The sequence below is a fragment of the Salvelinus fontinalis genome, chromosome 8 (genome assembly GCF_029448725.1).
Source record: "Salvelinus fontinalis isolate EN_2023a chromosome 8, ASM2944872v1, whole genome shotgun sequence".
NCBI lineage: Eukaryota > Metazoa > Chordata > Actinopteri > Salmoniformes > Salmonidae > Salvelinus > Salvelinus fontinalis.
The window spans coordinates 31,108,111-31,127,654 of NC_074672.1; the positions used below are offsets into that span (position 1 = coordinate 31,108,111).

At 42.6% G+C, this 19,544-nt stretch overlaps 1 protein-coding gene across 3 annotated transcripts; it reads right to left on the bottom strand.

Moving 5' to 3' along the window:
- Positions 1-5,371: 5,371 nt before the first annotated feature.
- Positions 5,372-18,645, bottom strand: LOC129861099 (YTH domain-containing family protein 1-like). 3 transcript variants are annotated; one of them, XM_055932218.1, is made up of 6 exons: positions 18,190-18,645; positions 17,446-17,470; positions 11,405-11,502; positions 8,753-10,390; positions 8,206-8,253; positions 5,372-8,066 (listed from the first exon to the last, which is right to left on the bottom strand). In XM_055932218.1, the coding sequence occupies exons 1-6, from the start codon at positions 18,214-18,216 to the stop codon at positions 8,037-8,039; spliced, it is 1,866 nt and encodes a 621-aa protein (XP_055788193.1). In that variant the 5' UTR covers positions 18,217-18,645; the 3' UTR covers positions 5,372-8,036. The 3 variants fall into 3 exon arrangements, with proteins under 3 accessions (XP_055788193.1, XP_055788192.1, XP_055788194.1); XM_055932217.1 differs by having other exon boundaries at positions 8,744-10,390; positions 18,190-18,643; XM_055932219.1 differs by having other exon boundaries at positions 8,744-10,390; positions 11,423-11,502; positions 18,190-18,642.
- Between the last annotated feature and the right edge of the window lie 899 nt (positions 18,646-19,544).

The window sequence follows — 19,544 nt, forward strand, 5'->3', positions numbered from 1 at the left end:
TTGCAGTGCTCGCATCCATGGGGGATGACCAGTGCTTGTATCCGTGCTGGGGCGCGCGTCATCAGGAAGGGTTATCACTCTGCGTGTTCACAGCGGACCTTGATTTAATGTCCATACAATTAAGGCACGCGGTGAATGCCAAGAGAGGAATCTACACAGCATCGTGTTCGCTGATATAGGCATTCAATCTACCCCCATTACACGCTGAAGACAGAAACGAAACCTTTTCACATTCATACTGACCATTAATATCATATTTGCGTTGAGATGACAGGGTGTGTTTTAGATGACAGGGTGTGTGTGTGTGTGTGTGTGTGTTTGTGCGATTGTGCGTGTGTGTTCACTCTTCTGAGTGCATGCGCAATGCGTAAAGTAGTGGGTGGTTTTGGTGGCTTCTGGCTCTTAGAAAATTCATAGATTTTATATCTACATCCAAACCAGATCTGCGTTTAGTTTATTACTAGACTGAATGAGAAACCAGACCTATTACATCTGACCTCCAGTTAAATAATGAGTTGGTACATTTCAATGAACGTAACAGGTCTGTTCATTGGCTAAGCAAGGCCCTGCGGTCATGAAGCGTCGATGTAACCGCAACCCTTTCTATGCGTACATTTCAACACACACCTGTCATGTGAATGTCGGAGATCAATGAAAAACTAGTAGGATAAATATGAGGGCAATATCCAAAATTGCACGTACACCCGAGAAAATGTCACTTATTTTGGATACGTTCAGAACTAGGCTACTAGAACCACCTTCAAAAATATATTATCAAATATCCCACTGGGAACGTCGAGTTGTCAACTAACATTAATTCAACGTGAAATCAACAACAAATGTCACCTTGTCATTGAATAGGTGAAAAGTTAGAAATAATACGAAATTCTCTTAAGTTGATGACGTTTTTTGTTGTTGTTGAAATAACGTGGAAACAACGTTTATTCAACCAGTTTTTGCACAGTGGAATAGGTCTAATTGATTTTATGGTTTTGGACTGAATTATGAATTCGATCAATTAAATGAGAGAAATATAATTACAATATCAAGGCTATATAAGCTGCATCTCGCTTCCATGCCAGCACTAAAGGAGGCCTATTGCTCAATACACCAGCTAGGCCTATATTCAAACGAGATAACTCATGCTATAATTGAAATAGACCGATTTTTCCAACTGAAACAAGTAGCCTCTAGGCTAATCGAAACGCAATGTGGCAAAGGCGCCATCCTGTCATATCCAGCAGTCTGCGTCACAAACCGGAGACATGAATTATAATAACAAAATTGTTCCCTCTAAAGATGTTTCCAACTATACCCTGCATATAAATATTCCCCATTTTAAATAGGTAGCCTGCAAAGTTAGCATGTGTGTGGATCTAGAGCTATAAATAGCATTTCATCAAAGATATTTTAAATTTCGTCTGGTAAAAAGGCCCACAAATGAGCTGTCAAAGACAGGTAACAGTGACCATAACTGATTAATTGTACTATTTCTGAGTCTCTTAGAACGTTGCCTTGCATTTCATGTAGCCTATAACTATCCATAGGCTAAGCCTTCATGTCATGAGATATTGCTATTCGTTTAGGCAACTTTTTTGTTTAGAAATTCTTGTCAAAGTCCCCAAATATTACACATTGCAACAGCTTCCAAATATATTAAATAAATATTTAAATAGCCCAACTGACAACAAATGAATGAAGTGAATTAAAATGACAGATATTGTTCTAGACTTCCCGAGGCCTGTATGGCCAGGTCACCGTCATTACGCCTTGTCATGAGTTAAAGCGCCAATGCCACCTATAGGAACCATTTTAACAATGCATCACTGGCTTGGTTGTACAAATGCTAGTAGCCTAGTCCATTCAAATGCAGCCTATATAAAAAAAAGTTTTTCTGTAAAACAATAGCCTACAAAACAACATCAAATATACCATTTATTATAAATTTGCAGCAGGCCTCCCATTCCCCCAAAAAGTACCTTTTTTGACTGAATATCATATATAGCCTAATCATGTTTGATGGAGCCGATAAATCAGAGGATACATACAATTTGAAGGTTTCTGAATTATTAAAAGAGTATTGTCGAGATCTCTCAGGTAAGTGGTTGTTAAGGAAATCAATTCTGATAAAAATGTCAGAAAATGTTTAACAATGTCACGTTTTTGAAACTATTTTCAATGCTTGGCCTGGGTAGCATACACTTGGAATGTTGTGTACAATATAACCAATAAATAAATGCTGAAGGTGCATGTATTATTTCATTGTCGGTGATTTTGGGAAAGGGGAAAGGTTTCAGAGAAATGTATATGTGAAATAGGCCTACCGGTATAAAGGTTATATGTGCCAACGATTCGAGGAACACAAGACATTAGGCATATCTGTTAAAAAAAGCAACCTCCAGATAGATCCCGTAGTAGGGATGCTTGTAACAAATTGAGATGGACTCTGCCTATTAGTTCCTCAGTAGTGTAGCCTATTCAGGACCACGGAGAGCTCCCGTCAGGTTGCATGGATGAATTAGGAACTATAACGTTGACAATAGACCTAGCCTACCTTTAGGCCTAACATCCTCAAAGAGCTTATAAAAATGTATTCAGTTTTGGTAGTTCAGTTCGGCCTATATATTATACCTTATGGCAGCTAGGAGACTTACTTAGACCGACTTAGTCCCTGCGCTGCTCAGGCATCATAAGCCATCGACGACTCCTCTCCATTGACTCTGTTCTGGGCTGAATCTCGTTCCATGCCTGTGTTCCTGTTCTAGAAAGCAGGAGAAGCCTTGTTTTAAATTCCTTCACGTACGCATGTAGGCCAGTCTATTAGCAACCAAATAAACCTATATACATTTAAATTTCGCAGTTGAAGATACTTTTAACTTTCAAAATATTTGACATTTTTATTTTACTTATCTTGTGGGTCTACTGATATATTCAAAATAGCGAATTCGTCATCTGTGGAAATGTAGGCCGATTAGCCTATAGTCTAATAATAGCTACTGTCCGGGACAAGGGAGTTACCATCACGTGCTCTGCACCTTTTCTCGCTCTAATCTAGTCAAATTGTCTTCATATGCTTCTATATCGGCATTTTATAACGTAGACATAGACCTAGACTATGGCATAGTTGTCCAACAAGACATTATAATCCCCAGACAAAATCATCACCCAGTTGATTTCAATTCAATACGACATACAGGTAACTTCCAAAATAAAGGAAACACCAACATAAACAGTCTTAATAGGGCGTTGGGCCACCACGAGCCAGAATAGCTTCAATGCACCTTGGCATAGATTCTACAAATGTCTGTAACTCTATTGGAGGGATGCGACACCATTCTACAAAGAGAAATTCCATAATTTGGTGTTTTTTTTATGGTGGTGGGAAACACTGTTTTAGGCTTGGCTCTAGAATCTCCCAGGGGCCTAAGGGTTAAAATTGAGTGCAGATCTGGTGACTTGAGACGGCCATGGCATATGGTTTACATAATTTTCATGCTCATCAAACCATTCAGTGACCACTTGTGCTCTGTGGATGGGGGCATTGTCATCCATCCTTAGGTGGCTTAGCCATGGTAGCCAAAATAATTGTCTGCCGTCCATTTTTATACATGACCCTAACCATGATGGAATGTTAATTGATTCATTATCTCAGGAACCACAGCCGTGTGGAAGCACCTGCTTTCAATATACTTTGTATCCCTCTCAAGTGTTTGTATCCCACTCAAGTGTTTCCATTATTTTGGCAGTTACATGTGTGTGTGGGTCAGGTTTCAAAGGGGGGGAGATCAGAATGAGACGGATTCTATAATCCTCTTTTTTTCTATCGGGATTATATCAATCTGTCTGTTTTTGAGCTGTTTTTTCAGAAAATAATAGGATAATTCTGATCCAGCTACCGCAATATCATATCACAGATTTTCATTGCTTTGAACAGGCCTCCACCTTACCATCTATTGGACAGGTTGTGGTACTACTTCTACACTGTCATGGGGAAACAGAAAGGAGTAAACTACACTGAACAAAAATATAAACACAACATGTAAAGGGTTTCATGAGCTGAAATAAAAAAATCTCAGAAATGTTCCATATGCACAAAAAGCTTATATCTCTCACATTTTGTGCACACATTTGTTTACATCCCTGTTAGTGAGCATTTCTCCTTTGTCAAGATTTTCCATCCACCTGACAGGTGTGGCATATCAAGAAGATGATTAAACAGCATGATCATTACACAGGTGCGCCTTGTGCTGGGGACAATAAAAGGCCACTTTAAAATGTACAGTTTTGTCACACAACACAATGCTACAGATGTCTCAAGTTTTGAGGGAGCATTCAATTGGCATGCTGATTGCAATAATGTCCACCAGAGCTGTTGCCAGATAATTTAATGTTCATTTCTCTACCATAAGCCGCCTCCAATGTTGTTTTAGAGAAATTTGACAATGTCCAACCGGCCTCACAACCGCAGACCACGAGCCCAGGACCTCCACATCCGGCTTCTTCACCTGCAGAATGGTCTGAGGGTGGGTGGGAGGCTGGGGAGTATTTCTGTCTGTAATAAATCACATTTGTGGAAAAACTCATTCTGATTGGCTGGGCCTGGCTGACAAGTGCGTGTGCCTATGCACTCCAAGGCCCACCCACAGCTGCACCCATGCCCAGTCATGTGAGATCTATAGATTAGGACCTAATGAATTCATTTCAATTGACTGATTTCCTTATATGAACTGTAACTCAGTCAAATCTAAAACATTTTTGCATGTTGCATTTATACAGTATTTTTGTTCAGTGCACATGAATAAAGGTACCTTGATTAAAAATATGAGCCTGCATATCACTTATAATTAGATACATTTATTTGACACTTGTCAATATAATTTACCACATACCTGTACTGTAGTCAATTTAACGTAATGAACCTTTGGTTTTCAGATGTAGGAACATTTTTTAAACCTCCTCACTTTAGTTACATTGACATTTCTTGGTTGTAGTGCCTTTCACCTTTTTAAATCCAATCTGAATCCAACTTCCTAGTGGGATCAAAATAATCCAGATTTTTGGGATGAAAACTATCCTAATCACTACCTTCGAGTTTTGAAAAACGCAAAATGACCTACATTCCCTGATTAAAGGTCAGATTGGATTACCTCATCCTTATCCCTATCCTGCGGATCAGAATCCCATTTTTAAGTTTTGAAAAACTAAATTCTAACATTTAATCCTATCCGATAGGGGTAATCAGATAACTTTTGAAAAACCGTCCCCTGAAGACCTTTCTGGAACATGGAAGGATAAACAGAATCACTGTCAAGTTAACAGAAGTAGTGTTTTCAGAATGATCAACAGTAATGACGAGATGAAGACAAAGTGATTGTTGCTAAATATACAGTTTATTAAGGCTTGATTTTTTCTAAAGGAAAAAATATAATAAACCAAGATAGAGCTTTCAAAACCTTACAGGTCGATCCCACTGATATAGCTAAAGTGGTTTACTTGTCTATACAATAATTCATTGTATTAATATTTTTTTTTAAATTTCATGTCATTATTCCTTTAGTGTAGTAGACATATCCTTTATTTTAGAACCATACACATGGCCCTCTATTGCAGCAAACAACTCGACACGTGCATGTAAGTCCTGAACTATAGGCATCACATCCATTTCATGCTTCTTGACCGAAAGAAAGACAACAGCAATGTCTATAATCTAAAGTGGCTTCCTTCACTTGTCTCCTTTCCTTCATCTATACTGGTGTGAAAGACAACTTGTGGAAGAAAACACCATAGAAATCATCCACCCCATATGGCTTTAACCCTGTTTTCACATTACTGCAGATGGAGGAGAGGAAGGAAGCCACTTTAGACTATTGAGATGCACCCGGATGTCCCCAGTATGAAGTCAAAGGTCATGTCTCCAGACATACAGGGGCTACACTACACCGGCCAGGGAAAAGAGCAGCTACGCAACAGAGTACAGACAAAACCAACATCTGAGACTGGGCTGTGGTGATACACAAGCATCCAGCAAGTCTGGAACTGATCCACACACACACGGCAAGAAACAACGCTGTTACAACTTCATGAACACAAGAGATGCAGGTTCACACTCATGTACAACAGTGGAGGCTGGTGGAAGGAGCTATAGGAGGACTGGCTCATTGTAATGGCTGGAATGGAATCAATAGAACGATAAACATATTGAAACCACGTTTGATTCCGTTCCAGTTATTTAATTCCAGCCATTACAATGAGCCCGTCGTCCTATAGCTCCTCCACTGATGTACAGTAACAGTGAGGGACAGCATTCACATCCATGTCTCTCTCTTGCTCACACACACACACACTGTGATGTCACAGAATTCTGGGGTTAATGCTCAAGTCAGAATAAACCTACAACACAAAAGAGTGGACTGAATGTCACTCAGAAGTTTCTACCCCGTCTCTCTGTGCAGAATGGGAATCCAGCATGTCTGAGATCAGTAAGAGAACAAAGGAAATACTGCTGTACTGTCAGTAAAGGAACTGTACTAGAAAGAAATCGTTGTGCCAACCATTACTCAAAAGGGTTATATAGTGTTTAACCACAATGTAATCAAGGTTACCAGACTGTGATTGCAGCCTGCATGATTGCACATTGTGGGCTATTAATTAGAGGGATAATTGTTTATCATTCAATGTTCAGCCACCAATTAATCTTGATGGATAGAAACTTCCTGATACCACTGACTTATTTTCAATGACTTTGACCAACAAAAAACACAAGAAACCATATTTAGTTCTTATTTGTTTTCTTACTCTTGATAGTAAATCAGTTACTCATTTCAGGTCATCTCCATGACTACAGGCTCCTAAGTTAAATCTTAGCATTACCAAGGACATGAGATTTACAGCAAAACCACATTTTGAGAAGAAAGTCAAACAAAACAACAGATTAAGACAGAATTATGATGAACGGATAATTAACCCAAGTGATTTTTCCAAATAGAGAAACAATTCATTCATATGTAGCAGTTACAGCACATCATTCTAACTATAAAATAATTCATTTAAAATGGTGAATGCTACATTTCTCTCAGACTGGCTTGAGTACGTGAACATAATCTCCTGATAATGACACAACTTCTTCAAGACAAATGTCATTTATCAAAACAAAGTGGAGGGATGTTAGGGATGTAAAATAGTATAATTTTCAATTCAGATGGTCAGAGCTCCGTCGTCGTGGAGGACACCCATCAGTTACTTCCTTCCCAGAGGCCTTTGCACACTTCCTCCTTTGAAATGTCCCGAGTCTGACTTCAGACTATCCCTGATTTCTCCAGCCCTGTCAGTTAAAGACTCTTTTGACAAGTCATCAATAACTAGAAAACTAAATATTAAGGCTCCAGAAAAATCCTCCTTCTGAGCTAAAAACTGTCAGTAGTAAAGCCAGAAAATATAGACTTTGTTGATCTTGAATGAAAAATAGATAAACCGCTGAAGTCTCATTATCACACACAGTTCTAAGTCCGAACATTTTTTGCCTTTGGGATCCTCCAACCCTGTTGGCACAGTTAAACCTCTGAAGGATGGCAACACCGCCCCCCAATGGACAAACAGGGGCAGGACACGGCAGTTCCTGATTGTACAGAAATATAAAGTGGCAGATATTCTCTCTTCTCCTTGGTGCTGTCAAACCCTGATTCAATTTGAGGAAGAGTAAGAAGGGAGGGGCCAGGAGAGGTCAAAAACAAATCCAGTCTGATGAGAAAGAGTACATGGAGAGAACGTAAAAAAACGAAGTCAATCAGAACTAAAACAATGTGATGGTGGTGGCTAGGTAATACATGAACTCAGCTTGTTATCCCTGCACAAGAGGTGATGGGTGGTACCTGGGGCCGGAAAGCGCAAGTCTCCACGGTGGTGGCAGAAATTCACCAGGATTAAATAGAAAAAAAAGAATACTTATTTTTTTTTTTTAAATATAATTTCGGAATTCTTCTGTCTCTTAAATCGAATGTCCTAGTGTAACTGTTGATCAAGCCAAGGATAAATGTTTTCTACTGCTGTTTACTCCTGTTTTGGCGCTCCTGTGGGGAGACAAGAGAAGGACATGAATAACATTGAAAAACACAATCGAAACATCAGTGACCAAAATGTTCCTTCCAACTCTCGTCATCATAACAGTAATGTCAGATTCCAGTTGAGACACAAAAGCTGGACATGTACCTGTTCCAGCCGAGACCGGTTCTGGACGGGTGCAGGCGGCTCAAAGGTCTGACAGCAGGAGTAGAGGGAGAGAAGTCAGTTAAGCACACACACACACACACACCTAGAGAGAGCAACCTCTTATGAACATCTATTGACGAGGGCTATGAAATGATAGGCTCTATATCAGGGCTCTTAAAAACCTGTTCCTAGAGAGCTACCGTCCTGTAGGTTTTCCCTCCAACCCTAATCTAGAGCACCTGATGCTAACAATTAAGCTGGTTGATAAACTTAAAATCAGGTTAGTTACAACTGGGTTTGGAGTGAAAAGCTACAGGACGGTAGCACTCCAGGAACAGGGTTGAGATCCCTGTTCTATGTACTGATGACATTCCATCTTCATATTCACCAAGATGATAACTAATGTCAATAAAATGTTTACCAACAACAAAGGATTGTATTTGAAACAACAACCACTTCTGGGAGGCAGGTTCTTAAGCATCCATACAGCCTAGGAGTGGATGGACAGGATTTAACAAGACCAGTGTATCTAACACACCTTGCGTACCTCCTCCTCTTCCTCCTGCCTCTTCTCATAGTGGGAGAAGTCGTCGAAGATGGAGGTGGTGTGCTTGAAGCCCACGATGATCTTCATCACCTGCTTAGCCTTCTCCAGAGGGACCTCCTGAGTGTCCCGGGAGTTGGTCACCGGCTTGTTGTCGTTGTTCTCCAAGCGGATGTGGCGCAGCTGGCTGTTGGGCACGTCCTTAACAAACAGCCAGTCCACGTCAAACTTGCCCTTCCACTTGTCCTGCGCCCACACGCCGGCACTGGTGCCGTAGTCCACAGACGAGCGCATCTCGGCCACGCCGCAGAAGTGGCCGCTGCCGTTGACGCTGAACAGCAGGTAAACGGGTCCTTTGCCGTTGAGGCTGCGGAAGGCCCCGTCCAGGCGCTTGTTGCCGTGCTCGGTGCTGCACCAGATGGAGTACTTGATGGAGCGGTGGATGTCGTCCTCAGAGTAGCTCTTGATGATGAACACACGACCGTTCTTCAGGTTCCACTCAAACACCCTGGGGTTGTAGCTGTGTGCGGCACGCAGCTTCTCCAACACCGGGTGGTTCTCCACTCCACCAGGGACCATACCGGCGGAACCAGGGGGACCGTCATTACCCCCGCTGACTATGCCAATCATACTGCTACCGTCCATGCCGGCCCCTCCTTGCCCGTATCCAAGGTTACGGTTGCGCGGGGCGACCCAGCGGGTCTGGGGAGGTGGGGGTTGGGTCTGGTGTTGGTAGGGTTGAGGAGGGGGCTGGTGGTGCTGGTGGTGTAAGGCCATGGGCTGCATTTGCTGCTGCAGCAGGGACTGGGGAGGGGGCTGCATGGGGTTCTGCTGCATGGGGGTCTGGGGCTGCATGGGGTGGCCATGGGGCATGCTCATAGCCTGCTGCTGCTGCTGCATGGGGGCTTGGGCCACTTTATTCACAGGCCCCTTGTTGTCCCAAGTGCCAATGTCCATGTTGTGTTTGATGGGCGGAGGGGGCAGGGTTCCCCCAGGGCTGGGCATGCCTGGTTTCACCTTGGTCTTCAGCTGCTGGGGTTTGGCCGGCTTACTAGCGATGGCCGCCCAAGAGGCGGGCTTGGGCGGGGGCATACCGATCGACGTACCCCCGTTCCCCTGTGCCACCACCGGCGGTCCGCCAATCACAGAGCCCACAGCCTTGACCCCAGACCCCTGGCCTGTGAGGTCACCACCGATCTTCAGGCCCACCATGCCCTGCTCCAGGCTATTCATGCCAGGGGCCTTGTTGAGGGTGTCGTTGTGGAAGCCTGTCTGGCCGTCAGGCACCAGTGTGCCACCCAGGGAGCTGGGAGGGTAGCTATAGCTGCCACCGTAGGCTGAGCTCTGAGTCTGCTGGCCCTGGGAGCCACTGGTGCCCCAGGCGGAGAAGGCCGGGTTCTCAGGGAAAAAGTTAAAGCGGTGAGGGTAGATGCTGCTGCCAAGCCCTCCAGGCTGGCCAAACACGGTGTCGGGCATGAAGTGGTGGTCTCCATTGTTCAAGGGTCCGTAGGGGGTGAGGTAAGGGATTGGGGGATCTCCACCGGTGGACCAGGGGGCCTCACTGAGGGGGTAGGGGAAGCCGATGGAGGGGGCGTAGTAGCTGGACAGGTAGGGGTCGGTCATGGACTGGTAGCTGCTGTTCTGTGGAGGTAGAACAATTACAATAATCTATACCCATTATGTAAAAAGTTGTTTCATTAGTCTTTTGGTGTTTGCTTCACATTATGCAGCACTAATAAACAGTTAATCACAAAACACTCAGCTAGTAAATGGAAAGAATTTGGATCCACAAGGCCAAAACTGTGGGGTTAAAAGAATGGCAATGATGAGAAAGTAATACCAAAAATTTTATTTTGCAAAGGCAGATTTGTTCTGTGAGAGGAGCAAAATGAGGACCTCACTGGAAACAATCAATCGCCCTTCAACAGACAAGGTCATGAGATCTTTCTGGCATCCATTTTAAATGAAAAACTAATAGAGAATAGAGGGTACAAGTCAGAAGGCCACATTTTGCAAATAAAAATAAAAAAGTAAAACGCTATCATCTTCTGCATATCAACTGTCTTGCTCTCTACTAAGTGAAAAGCTAGGTGACAGTTACATTCCATATGGATTCATGTGAGGAAATAATGTCAGCATCATTTGAGCATAGAGAAATTCCATCTTTCTAAGGCATTCAAGACACTTCAATCTTAATATGCAATACCTGACCCTGAACTTTCTTCTACTGGAAACATCCACCTAGAATTTTGCTCCACTGAAAACCAACTGTAAAATGTAGGCCTAGCCCAGGCATATTCAAATCTTACCCTACGAGGTCCTGAGTACAGCTGGTTTTCTGTTCTACCTGATAATAATTGCACCCACCTGGTGTCCCAGGACTGAATCAGTCCCTGATTAGAGGGAATAATGGGAAAAAAGCAGTGGAACTGGCTTTGAGTCCCAGATTTGAATTTGAGGTACCTAGCCTATGTTGGGGAAATCTGAAACGTTGCTATAAAGAGCTTTAATAACCCATCACTTACAATCACTTTGATACAAATGGAGACTAACTCTTCCAACTAAAGCTTCAACACAAAAACTGCCACCCCCTTGTCATGTAAATTCACAAAAAATGTCAACATTATCCCATGAAAGACTGGTCAGCATTATCACCTGCGGCCAGTCACGCACCTGGGTTGATTGGCCAGTGAGGTACGGCTCAAAGTCATTGTCGTGGACAGTCTCCTTCTGATGCAGCGAACCATTTTGCACTGAAACAACAACACAGGAGTTAGGAATGATTTCTTTCTCAACAATAACAGGTGAGTGGCAATGCACTGTCAGTTCAGTGAAGGGCATTTGGAAGTGTGCTTAGTAGGCAAGGCAGCCTTAACACTGACACTCAGCATGCGTGTGTGGTGTCATCCTCCACAAATAACCTGCGTGCATCATCGTGATATGACTGACAGCCACCTGGCACTTGGTAGGAGACCCGTCGTATCCTGGAAGGTAATCAGGCAGTGACCTACACCCCTCCAGCAGTGTCAGTATGAGTCAAGGCCTGTGCTGTGTGTCACTGCCTGCTTCCTCAATGTCTAACACACAATTAAAGGCTAGTCACAACACCAATCAACGTCACAGCCTACCAGCAGTGAATAATCAGCGAATCACCAAAGTGTACGTGTGTAGAGAATGAGGCTGGTTTGCATAAATATATATATATTCGGAATAATATCTGGTGTGCAGTCTAAGTTTGTATGTCAAAGTCAAGTCATCCAGAAAGTATGGCAAAATGTTAGCTAATAAATCAGCTGGAATTGTGCACAACAACTTCCACCATTAATCAGCTAACTGACATGCAAAAGGTACCAGGCTAGATACTCTCATCACCTAGGCCTACACTATCTAGATCAGATAGGTGTCCCGTGAGGATAAAAAAAATACCCCAAGTAGCTAGCTACTCTAAGAAAAAGTTCAAAAAGGTTCGTGGGCTGTCCTTGTGGGTTCCTGAGGGCTATCCTACAAAGCAAGCTAGATCTACTCAGGGTTTTCTAAAGCTAACCAACTTCAGTTAGCTTCACATTCCAGCTCAGGCTTCACCCGTACTATGAGAGTGGATGTTGCTCGTCCACCTGCTGCTAACTCTAGCAGGCCTGTAACTGCGCGTGCATGTCACACATACCTAGTTGAACACCAAACGCTTCATTGAGACAATGCTGAAACATAAAATATAAAAGCCTGATTTGATAACATATCGTTAATGCTGACTTCGGTGTGCTTATCAATGCACAACCACATGCACCTTTTTCCCCCACTCGTATCGATGAAATAATTGTTTTAAGTCAAACAAAAGTGTTACTGTGCATGAAGTCACAAATGCATTCTGTCATTACTAAATGTGTAATGTGATAATGTTAAAATACCAACAATTTTTTTATCATTAAAATATTTAAAATCAGTTGTCCTTTGCAAGATGGAGAATCTGATTTTATTGATCCTGAACTCGTGGCTCAGTCATTTAATTTAGGCTAGGTGGAGATAGCCGTGAGTTAGCCTGCTCCGGAGCAAGTTAGATCTGAAGGACTCGTTGCCATAGAAATGTGCCTGGCTAAAAGGTGAGAGGCTTTTGTTAAGAGCCACGCATTGCTTGTGGTCCGGTTTTTGGAAACATAAGGAACGCATCTTTCATTAGCGAAAAAAAAAGAAGGTAAATTACTACACACATTTATAGGGTTAGGGTTCCTACACGGCCATATCTCCATGTTACACTGCTTGGTTACAGAAAACAGATGGAAGACAGTCGACTACCTGTTCTAATTAGCTATTACAGGTGTTCCTCTCCGAACACCTGTGCATAAACAGAAGACGAAATATTAGGACGAGCAATGTCGACTTCGGAGTGTGTGTGTGAAATATATATATATAATAAATAACATACACACAATTTTTTTTGGGGTCACTTAGAAAAGTCCTTGTTTTTTGTCCATTAAAATAACATCAAATATAGTGTATACATTGTCAACTGGCAGCATCATTAAAATAGTGCCTGCTTGGCCTCCCGGGTGCTAGCTGTGCCACCAGAGACTCTGGGTTCGCGCCCAGGCTCTGTCGCAGCCGGCCGCGACAGGGAGGTCCGTGGGGCGACGCACAATTGGCCTAGCGTCGTCCGGGTTAGGGAGGGTTTGGCCGGTAGGGATATCCTTGTCTCATCGCGCACCAGCGACTCCTGTGGCGGGCCGGGCGCAGTGTGCGCTAACCAAGGTCGCCAGGTGCACGGTGTTTCCTCCGACACATTGGTGCGGCTGGCTTCCGGGTTGGATGCGCGCTGTGTTAAGAAGCAGTGCGGCTTGGTTGGGTTGTGTTTCGGAGGACGCATGGCTTTCGACCTTCGTCTCTCCCGAGCCCGTACGGGAGTTGTAGCGATGAGACAAGATAGTAACTACTAACAATTGGATATCATGAAATTGGGGAGAAAAAGGGGGGTTAAAATAAAATATATATTTAAAAAAATAGTACCTGCAAAACACCAGTCTCAACGTCAACAGTGGAGAGGCGACTCCGGGATGCTGGCCTTCTTGGCAGAGATGCAAAGAAAAAGCCATATCTCAGACTGGCCGAAAGAAAAGATTAAGATGGGCAAAAGAAGACAGACACTGGACAGAGAAACTGCCTAGAAGGCCAACATCCCGGAGTCGCCTCTTTACTGTTGACGTTGAGACTGGTGTTTTGCGGGTACTATTTAGTGAAGCTGCCAGTTGAGGACTTGAGGCATCCGTTTCTCAAACTAGACACTAATGTACTTGTCCTCTTGCTCTTTTGTGCACCGGGGCCTCCCACTCTTTCTATTCTGGTTAGGGCCAGTTTGTGCTGTTCTATGAAGGGCGTAGTACACAGCGTTGTACGAGATCTTCAGTTTCTTGGCAATTTCTCGCATGAAATAGCCTTTATTTCTCAGAACTAGAATAGACTGACGAGTTTCAGGAGAAAGTTCTTTGTTTCTGGCCATTTTGAGCCTGTATTTAAATCCACAAATACTGACGCTCCAGACATTCAACTAGTCTAAAGGACAGTTTTATTGCATCTTTAAATCAGAACAGTTTTCAGCTGTGCTAACATAATTGCAAAAGGGTTTTCTAATGATCAATTAGCCTTTTAAAATGATAAACTTGGACTAGCTAACAACATGCCATTGAAACACAGGAGTGATGGTTGCTGATAATGGGCCTCTGTACGCCTACGCAGATATTCCATTTTTTTTTTTAATCTGCCGTTTCCAGCTACAATAGCCATTTACAACATTAACCATGTTTAAACTGTATTTCTGATCAATTTGATGTTAATTTAAATGTTTTTGTCCATGTACTTTTCTTTCAAAAACAACGACATTTTTAAGTGACCCCAAATTTTTGAACGGTGGTAGTGTGTGTGTGTGTGTGTGTGTGTGTGTGTGAGTGATATATCTATGATGGGAGGTATAGACATTATATGGATAGAATATGTAGTATATCTGAAGAATACTTAAGATAGAATTGTATTTGTACAGCAATAGTTGAATAGGATAGCCTTCACTAGAATACAGTATATTCATATGAAGTGGGTAAAACAGTACCGGTACATAAACATTATAAAAGTGACCAGTGTTCCATGTCTATGTACATAGCAGCCTCTAGGGTGCAGGGTTGAGTAACCAGATGGTAGCCGGCCAGTGACATTGACTAAGTTCAGGGCAGAGACCAACTACTGATGGCTTGGCGAGTCTCGTAGTCCCAGCGTTGATGTACCTGTACTGACCTCGCCTTCTGGATGATAGTGACTGCTGCAGCCAGAATAACAGCAAAGTTGATTCCGTTGCGTTTGTTTAAGCTGTTTATCCCATTTATACCACAGTTGCCAAAGAAAACAATACTAAACACACATTTACCGGTAGAAAGAAAAACATTTTGTTGATGTTTTCATTTATATAAGCAAATTCATCCTCATATTTTGGTTGCTAGCGCGACACAGTCGTTAGTTTGATATTCATGGATGCGACCCAGTCGTTCGTTCTGTAATGAAACAGGCAGGGAGCAGGTCTCGAACCCTCGACCTTCTAGCCCGAGGTCCGGCGCGCTATCGACTGTGCCGCAAAAGCATGCTCGAACGGCAGAGTCGATTTCCGCGCTTATAAACCCAGGGTCGTTACACTATTCCCTCCTTTCAAAGAGCGCGTCCTTACAGTTCTTTATGTTGATAATGCCCAATGTTGCCTGTCATAGCAAGAAAAGTTTGCCTTCTCATCAGGACACTTGAAACTGTTCATTACGAGGAGACCGCATTGCACATCAAATACTAGGCTGGAAGCTAGCTAAATAGTTTGTTGTTAGCAAACCTGCCAATATGACAACAGTATTAAAATGTTGCTGAAAACAACTGCTCAAACTAGAAACGTGAGAGGATTTGACAGCATAGCGCCACGTGTGTCATGACGGCTACAGTAGACACCAGAGAAATTAATGTTCACCACTCACCGTGCTAGGTCAACAGATGCTCCAAAAAATATGTCTGCACAAACAAATCAATGCTAGCTAGCTAAGTTTTCCTTGTTGGACCTGTGTTTACAATGTATCCAATTTCAGTTGTGTTGTTTTTGGTTTAGCCTTCTGTAACTTTGCAGCAAGTAAGGTCTGCATGTTTTTATTTAATTAGGCAAGCCAGTTAAGAACAAATTCTTATTTTACAATGACAGCCTACCCAGTCCAAACCCTCTCCTAACCTGGACGGCACTGGGCCTATTCACCGCCCTATGGGACTCCCGATCACAGCCGGTTGTGGTACAGCCTGGGATCGAGCCAGGGTCTGTAGTGACACCTCTAGCACTAAAATGCAGTGCGCCATAGACCGCTGCGCCACGCACATATTATGTCATGATTGCAAGGTGTCCCAATATCTTTTCCAACTGTCCCATTATCTGGTTTTCATGTCCATTTTAGAATGCCCTTCTAGCCAATTAGAAACAAGTATCCAGGGGGCATGGTATATGGCCAATATACCACGGTTAAGGGCCGTTCACGATACAATGTGGAGTGCCTGGACACAGCCCGTAGCCGTGGTATATTGGCCATATATCACAAACCCAGAGTTGCCTTATTGGCTGTTGCCAACGTAATTAGAGAAGTAAAAATGTTGTCATACCTGTGGTATATGGTCTGATATACCACGACTGTCAGCCAATCAGCATTCAGGGTTCAAACCCCCCCAGTTTGTAATAAGTGATAAGCAGTAACGGGAAGTCACTACCATATCTTTTCCAACTGTCCCAATATATTTTCCAACTGTCCCATTATCTAATTTTAATGTCCATTCTAGAATGCCCTTTAAGCAAATCAGAAACGAGTCTTCAACAATGCTGTGGAATAAGAACTATTATAAACTGGGTGGTTCGAGCCCTGAATGCTGATTGGCTGACAGCAATGGTATATCAGATCGTATACCATGGGTATGACAAAACATTTATTTTTACTGCTCTAATTACTTTGGTAACCAGCCAATATACCACGCTGCGTCATGCCTAAGAACAGCTCTTAGCCATGGTATATTCGCCATATAACACACCTCCTCGGGCATTATTGCTTAAATAAGTAGTAAAGGGAAGTCACTACCATCAACGGTCCTTTATTAATTGTTCTACAATACGTGTTATAGCATTCAACCCACTTAATGCATTGTGCATTTATTGTTTACAGAAATAATTAAAACCGAAATCCGTGATTATTTTTTAATGATCTAAACCAAACTCACAAAGCACTAATTGCTCAGCACTACAAATACTGTGGGCTGCAGGCATACAGTAAGTATATATTTTGCATTTGTGAATTTATTTTGATGTATAGTGAAAGTAGAGGGCTTGATGTTTCTAGAACCATAACACAATTGAGAATTGATTCACAATTAGAATTTTGCTGTCAGAACCAATTCGCTTTTCCTAACATAACATGTAAGATCCCTTAACTATTAGGATAACATTAGGCTCTGATAGTCCATTATTGGGCTAACCCAACGGGATTCTACAAAAATGTATCCCACATGGACAGCCAAAGACCCCTTTTAGGTTCTAGCTAGGTAGAACCTTTTTTCCCAAAAAAACTGCAGCTAAATATACGGCTGTTTTTCTTTTGGTTATAGATAGGCCTATTTGATAGATACGTGTTAGCTATGTGAAATGCAACGTTTCTTACCTTTAGATGCTTGTCCCTTTGATCTCTGCATCCCCATTGGATCATGCCGGGAATAAAAGAAAACATGCATGTTAGCCAAAGGGAGCTTCACCAAACATGACCTACCTAACTAACTGGGCCTATCCGCTGGCTAGCTAGTTAACTGGCTGACAAGTGTCTAACCATGATCAGACTAACATTAGTTAGCTAGCTAAAAGTTCTGGCTACCTAACTACGTAACACCATGGGAAAATCCCATCAGTGAGTTGGTCAGCTAGCTTTTTGGTTAAACGCATAGCCTAAATATGACTAACAAGATCATCAAGCAACGATGTAACGTTGCAAGATAGCTAGTTAACTTACTAACTAGCTACGCACATTTAGACAACTAACTAGCTAACGTTAACCAATGACCCATTTAAATATTAGCTTATCAGGTTAGTTAACCCCTGGTTTCTAAACAAGAGTTGGCTAGCTAGCAGGTTAGCAAGATGTTAGCTACCTAGCCAACATTACTTCGCTAGCAAATAGTTTGCTTAACGTTAGCTACTTGTTTGCCCTCAAACATCGTACAGTAAAACTATGCAAATATGTGGTTGCAAAACGTCCTTCGTTTGAACAAACCGGTTAGTTAGCTTGCCAACAAACCGCCTGGCACAATTAAATTAGTTTAAAACGTAGCTAACGTTACCTGGCTTAGTAATGTTAATTAGCTAGGTAATATATTTGCTGCCCGGCGAGATGCATCGTTTTGCCTAACGTTACCTGAGGGTCAATGCTTGTGGCAGACATAATTCATTAAGCAAGTCTCTGGATTCGCACGGAGCCTAGCAGGTCAGTGTATCCGATGCTCCGGTTTTCGATGGTTCCTAGCTCAGTTAGCTGGCTAGGCTAGCTAAAGTGTTTTTCCACTGTTGTATCCCCAGATCAACTCCCACAGTGCAAGTATCTTATCCGGTCCGCTCTGATTCAATGTCCAAGCTTAAATAAGTCCGTATAATATTTCTAGATCTCCACAGAATATTGTTTTTGGATCCGGTACAATCTCTGTCCACAGTTGAATCTTGTACGTCTTTTTTTCACTCCAGAGATCCCTCCACAGTTAGCGTACAGCACTTCCCCCAATGGCTGTTCTATCCCATTGGTTCCATCCGGGTTCTAGACTGAGCTTTACGTCAGCGACACTGGGTTTCTTGAAAGGTGGGTGGCCCTGCATGGTGGACCAGTGTTGGCAGGTTAGAATGAGTCTAGTGACAGTTTATGGGAAGTTTATGCAAAACAGGTAAGATGCATGGTACAATGAGGGGCAGTCATTTCAATAAATAGTAAAATGTTGCTGTTGTGAGACACCAGACATAGAAGTCCCATTCAGACACAGGGATTCAGGCCTATACTATAGGCTACAAAGAACATATTTTTCCTAGGCCTAAATCATGCAGAAATAAATCTTCGACTATCCAGATAAAACCCCTTGCCTAACAGATTTACATTGGAAGTGTAAGACATGTAGGCAAGGCCAGGGAAGATGTTTATAAATCAAATCAAATCAAATGTTATTTGTCTAAATACAACAGGTGTAGTAGACCTTACAGTGAAATGCTTACTGAAATTCCATCATGAGCTATGCAAACTGTAGAAATAAAGACCATGAGCTTTAGGCCTAAGTCTCTAACAACAAAAATCTGGGGGATGGACCCTAGACCCCGGCTATAAATCCTGAATATATTTTCTATTAAAGTATAGGTCTAGGCCTAATATGCCTCAATCACCTCCTTGAAGAAGGCTCATTGGTCTTCTACTTATAGTCTCCCTTTCTCTCTTCTCCCCTCTGTAAGGCAGCAAACCCATTGACAATCAGTGGTCCATCTGCATTGGCACAGATGGCTGAACGGCTCACTTTTGTGTGTGAGATTGCCTGCAGATATACTGATGAAGAGGCACACAAAGGTATGTACAGTTGGTATTGGTTTGATACCTTAAAAAAGGTAGGGGTGTGGATCAGAAAACCAGTCAGTATCTGGTGGGACCATAATTTGCGTCATGCAACGCTACACATCTCCTTCACATAGAGTAGATCAGGCTGTTGATTGTGGCCTGTGGAATGTTGTCCCACTCCTCGT

What these genes read in the sequence shown, in the direction of transcription:
- LOC129861099 (XM_055932217.1), bottom strand. Translation starts at nt 18,216, where the DNA reads ATGTCTGCCACAAGCATTGACCCTCAG. An exon ending in CCACAAGCATTGACCCTCAG is followed by an intron (nt 17,471 to 18,189) that starts GTAACGTTAGGC and finishes ATGGGGATGCAG; the next exon opens with AGATCAAAGGGACAAGCATC. An exon ending in AAGAGGAGGAGGTACGCAAG is followed by an intron (nt 8,254 to 8,743) that starts GTGTGTTAGATA and finishes TCCTGCTGTCAG; the next exon opens with ACCTTTGAGCCGCCTGCACC.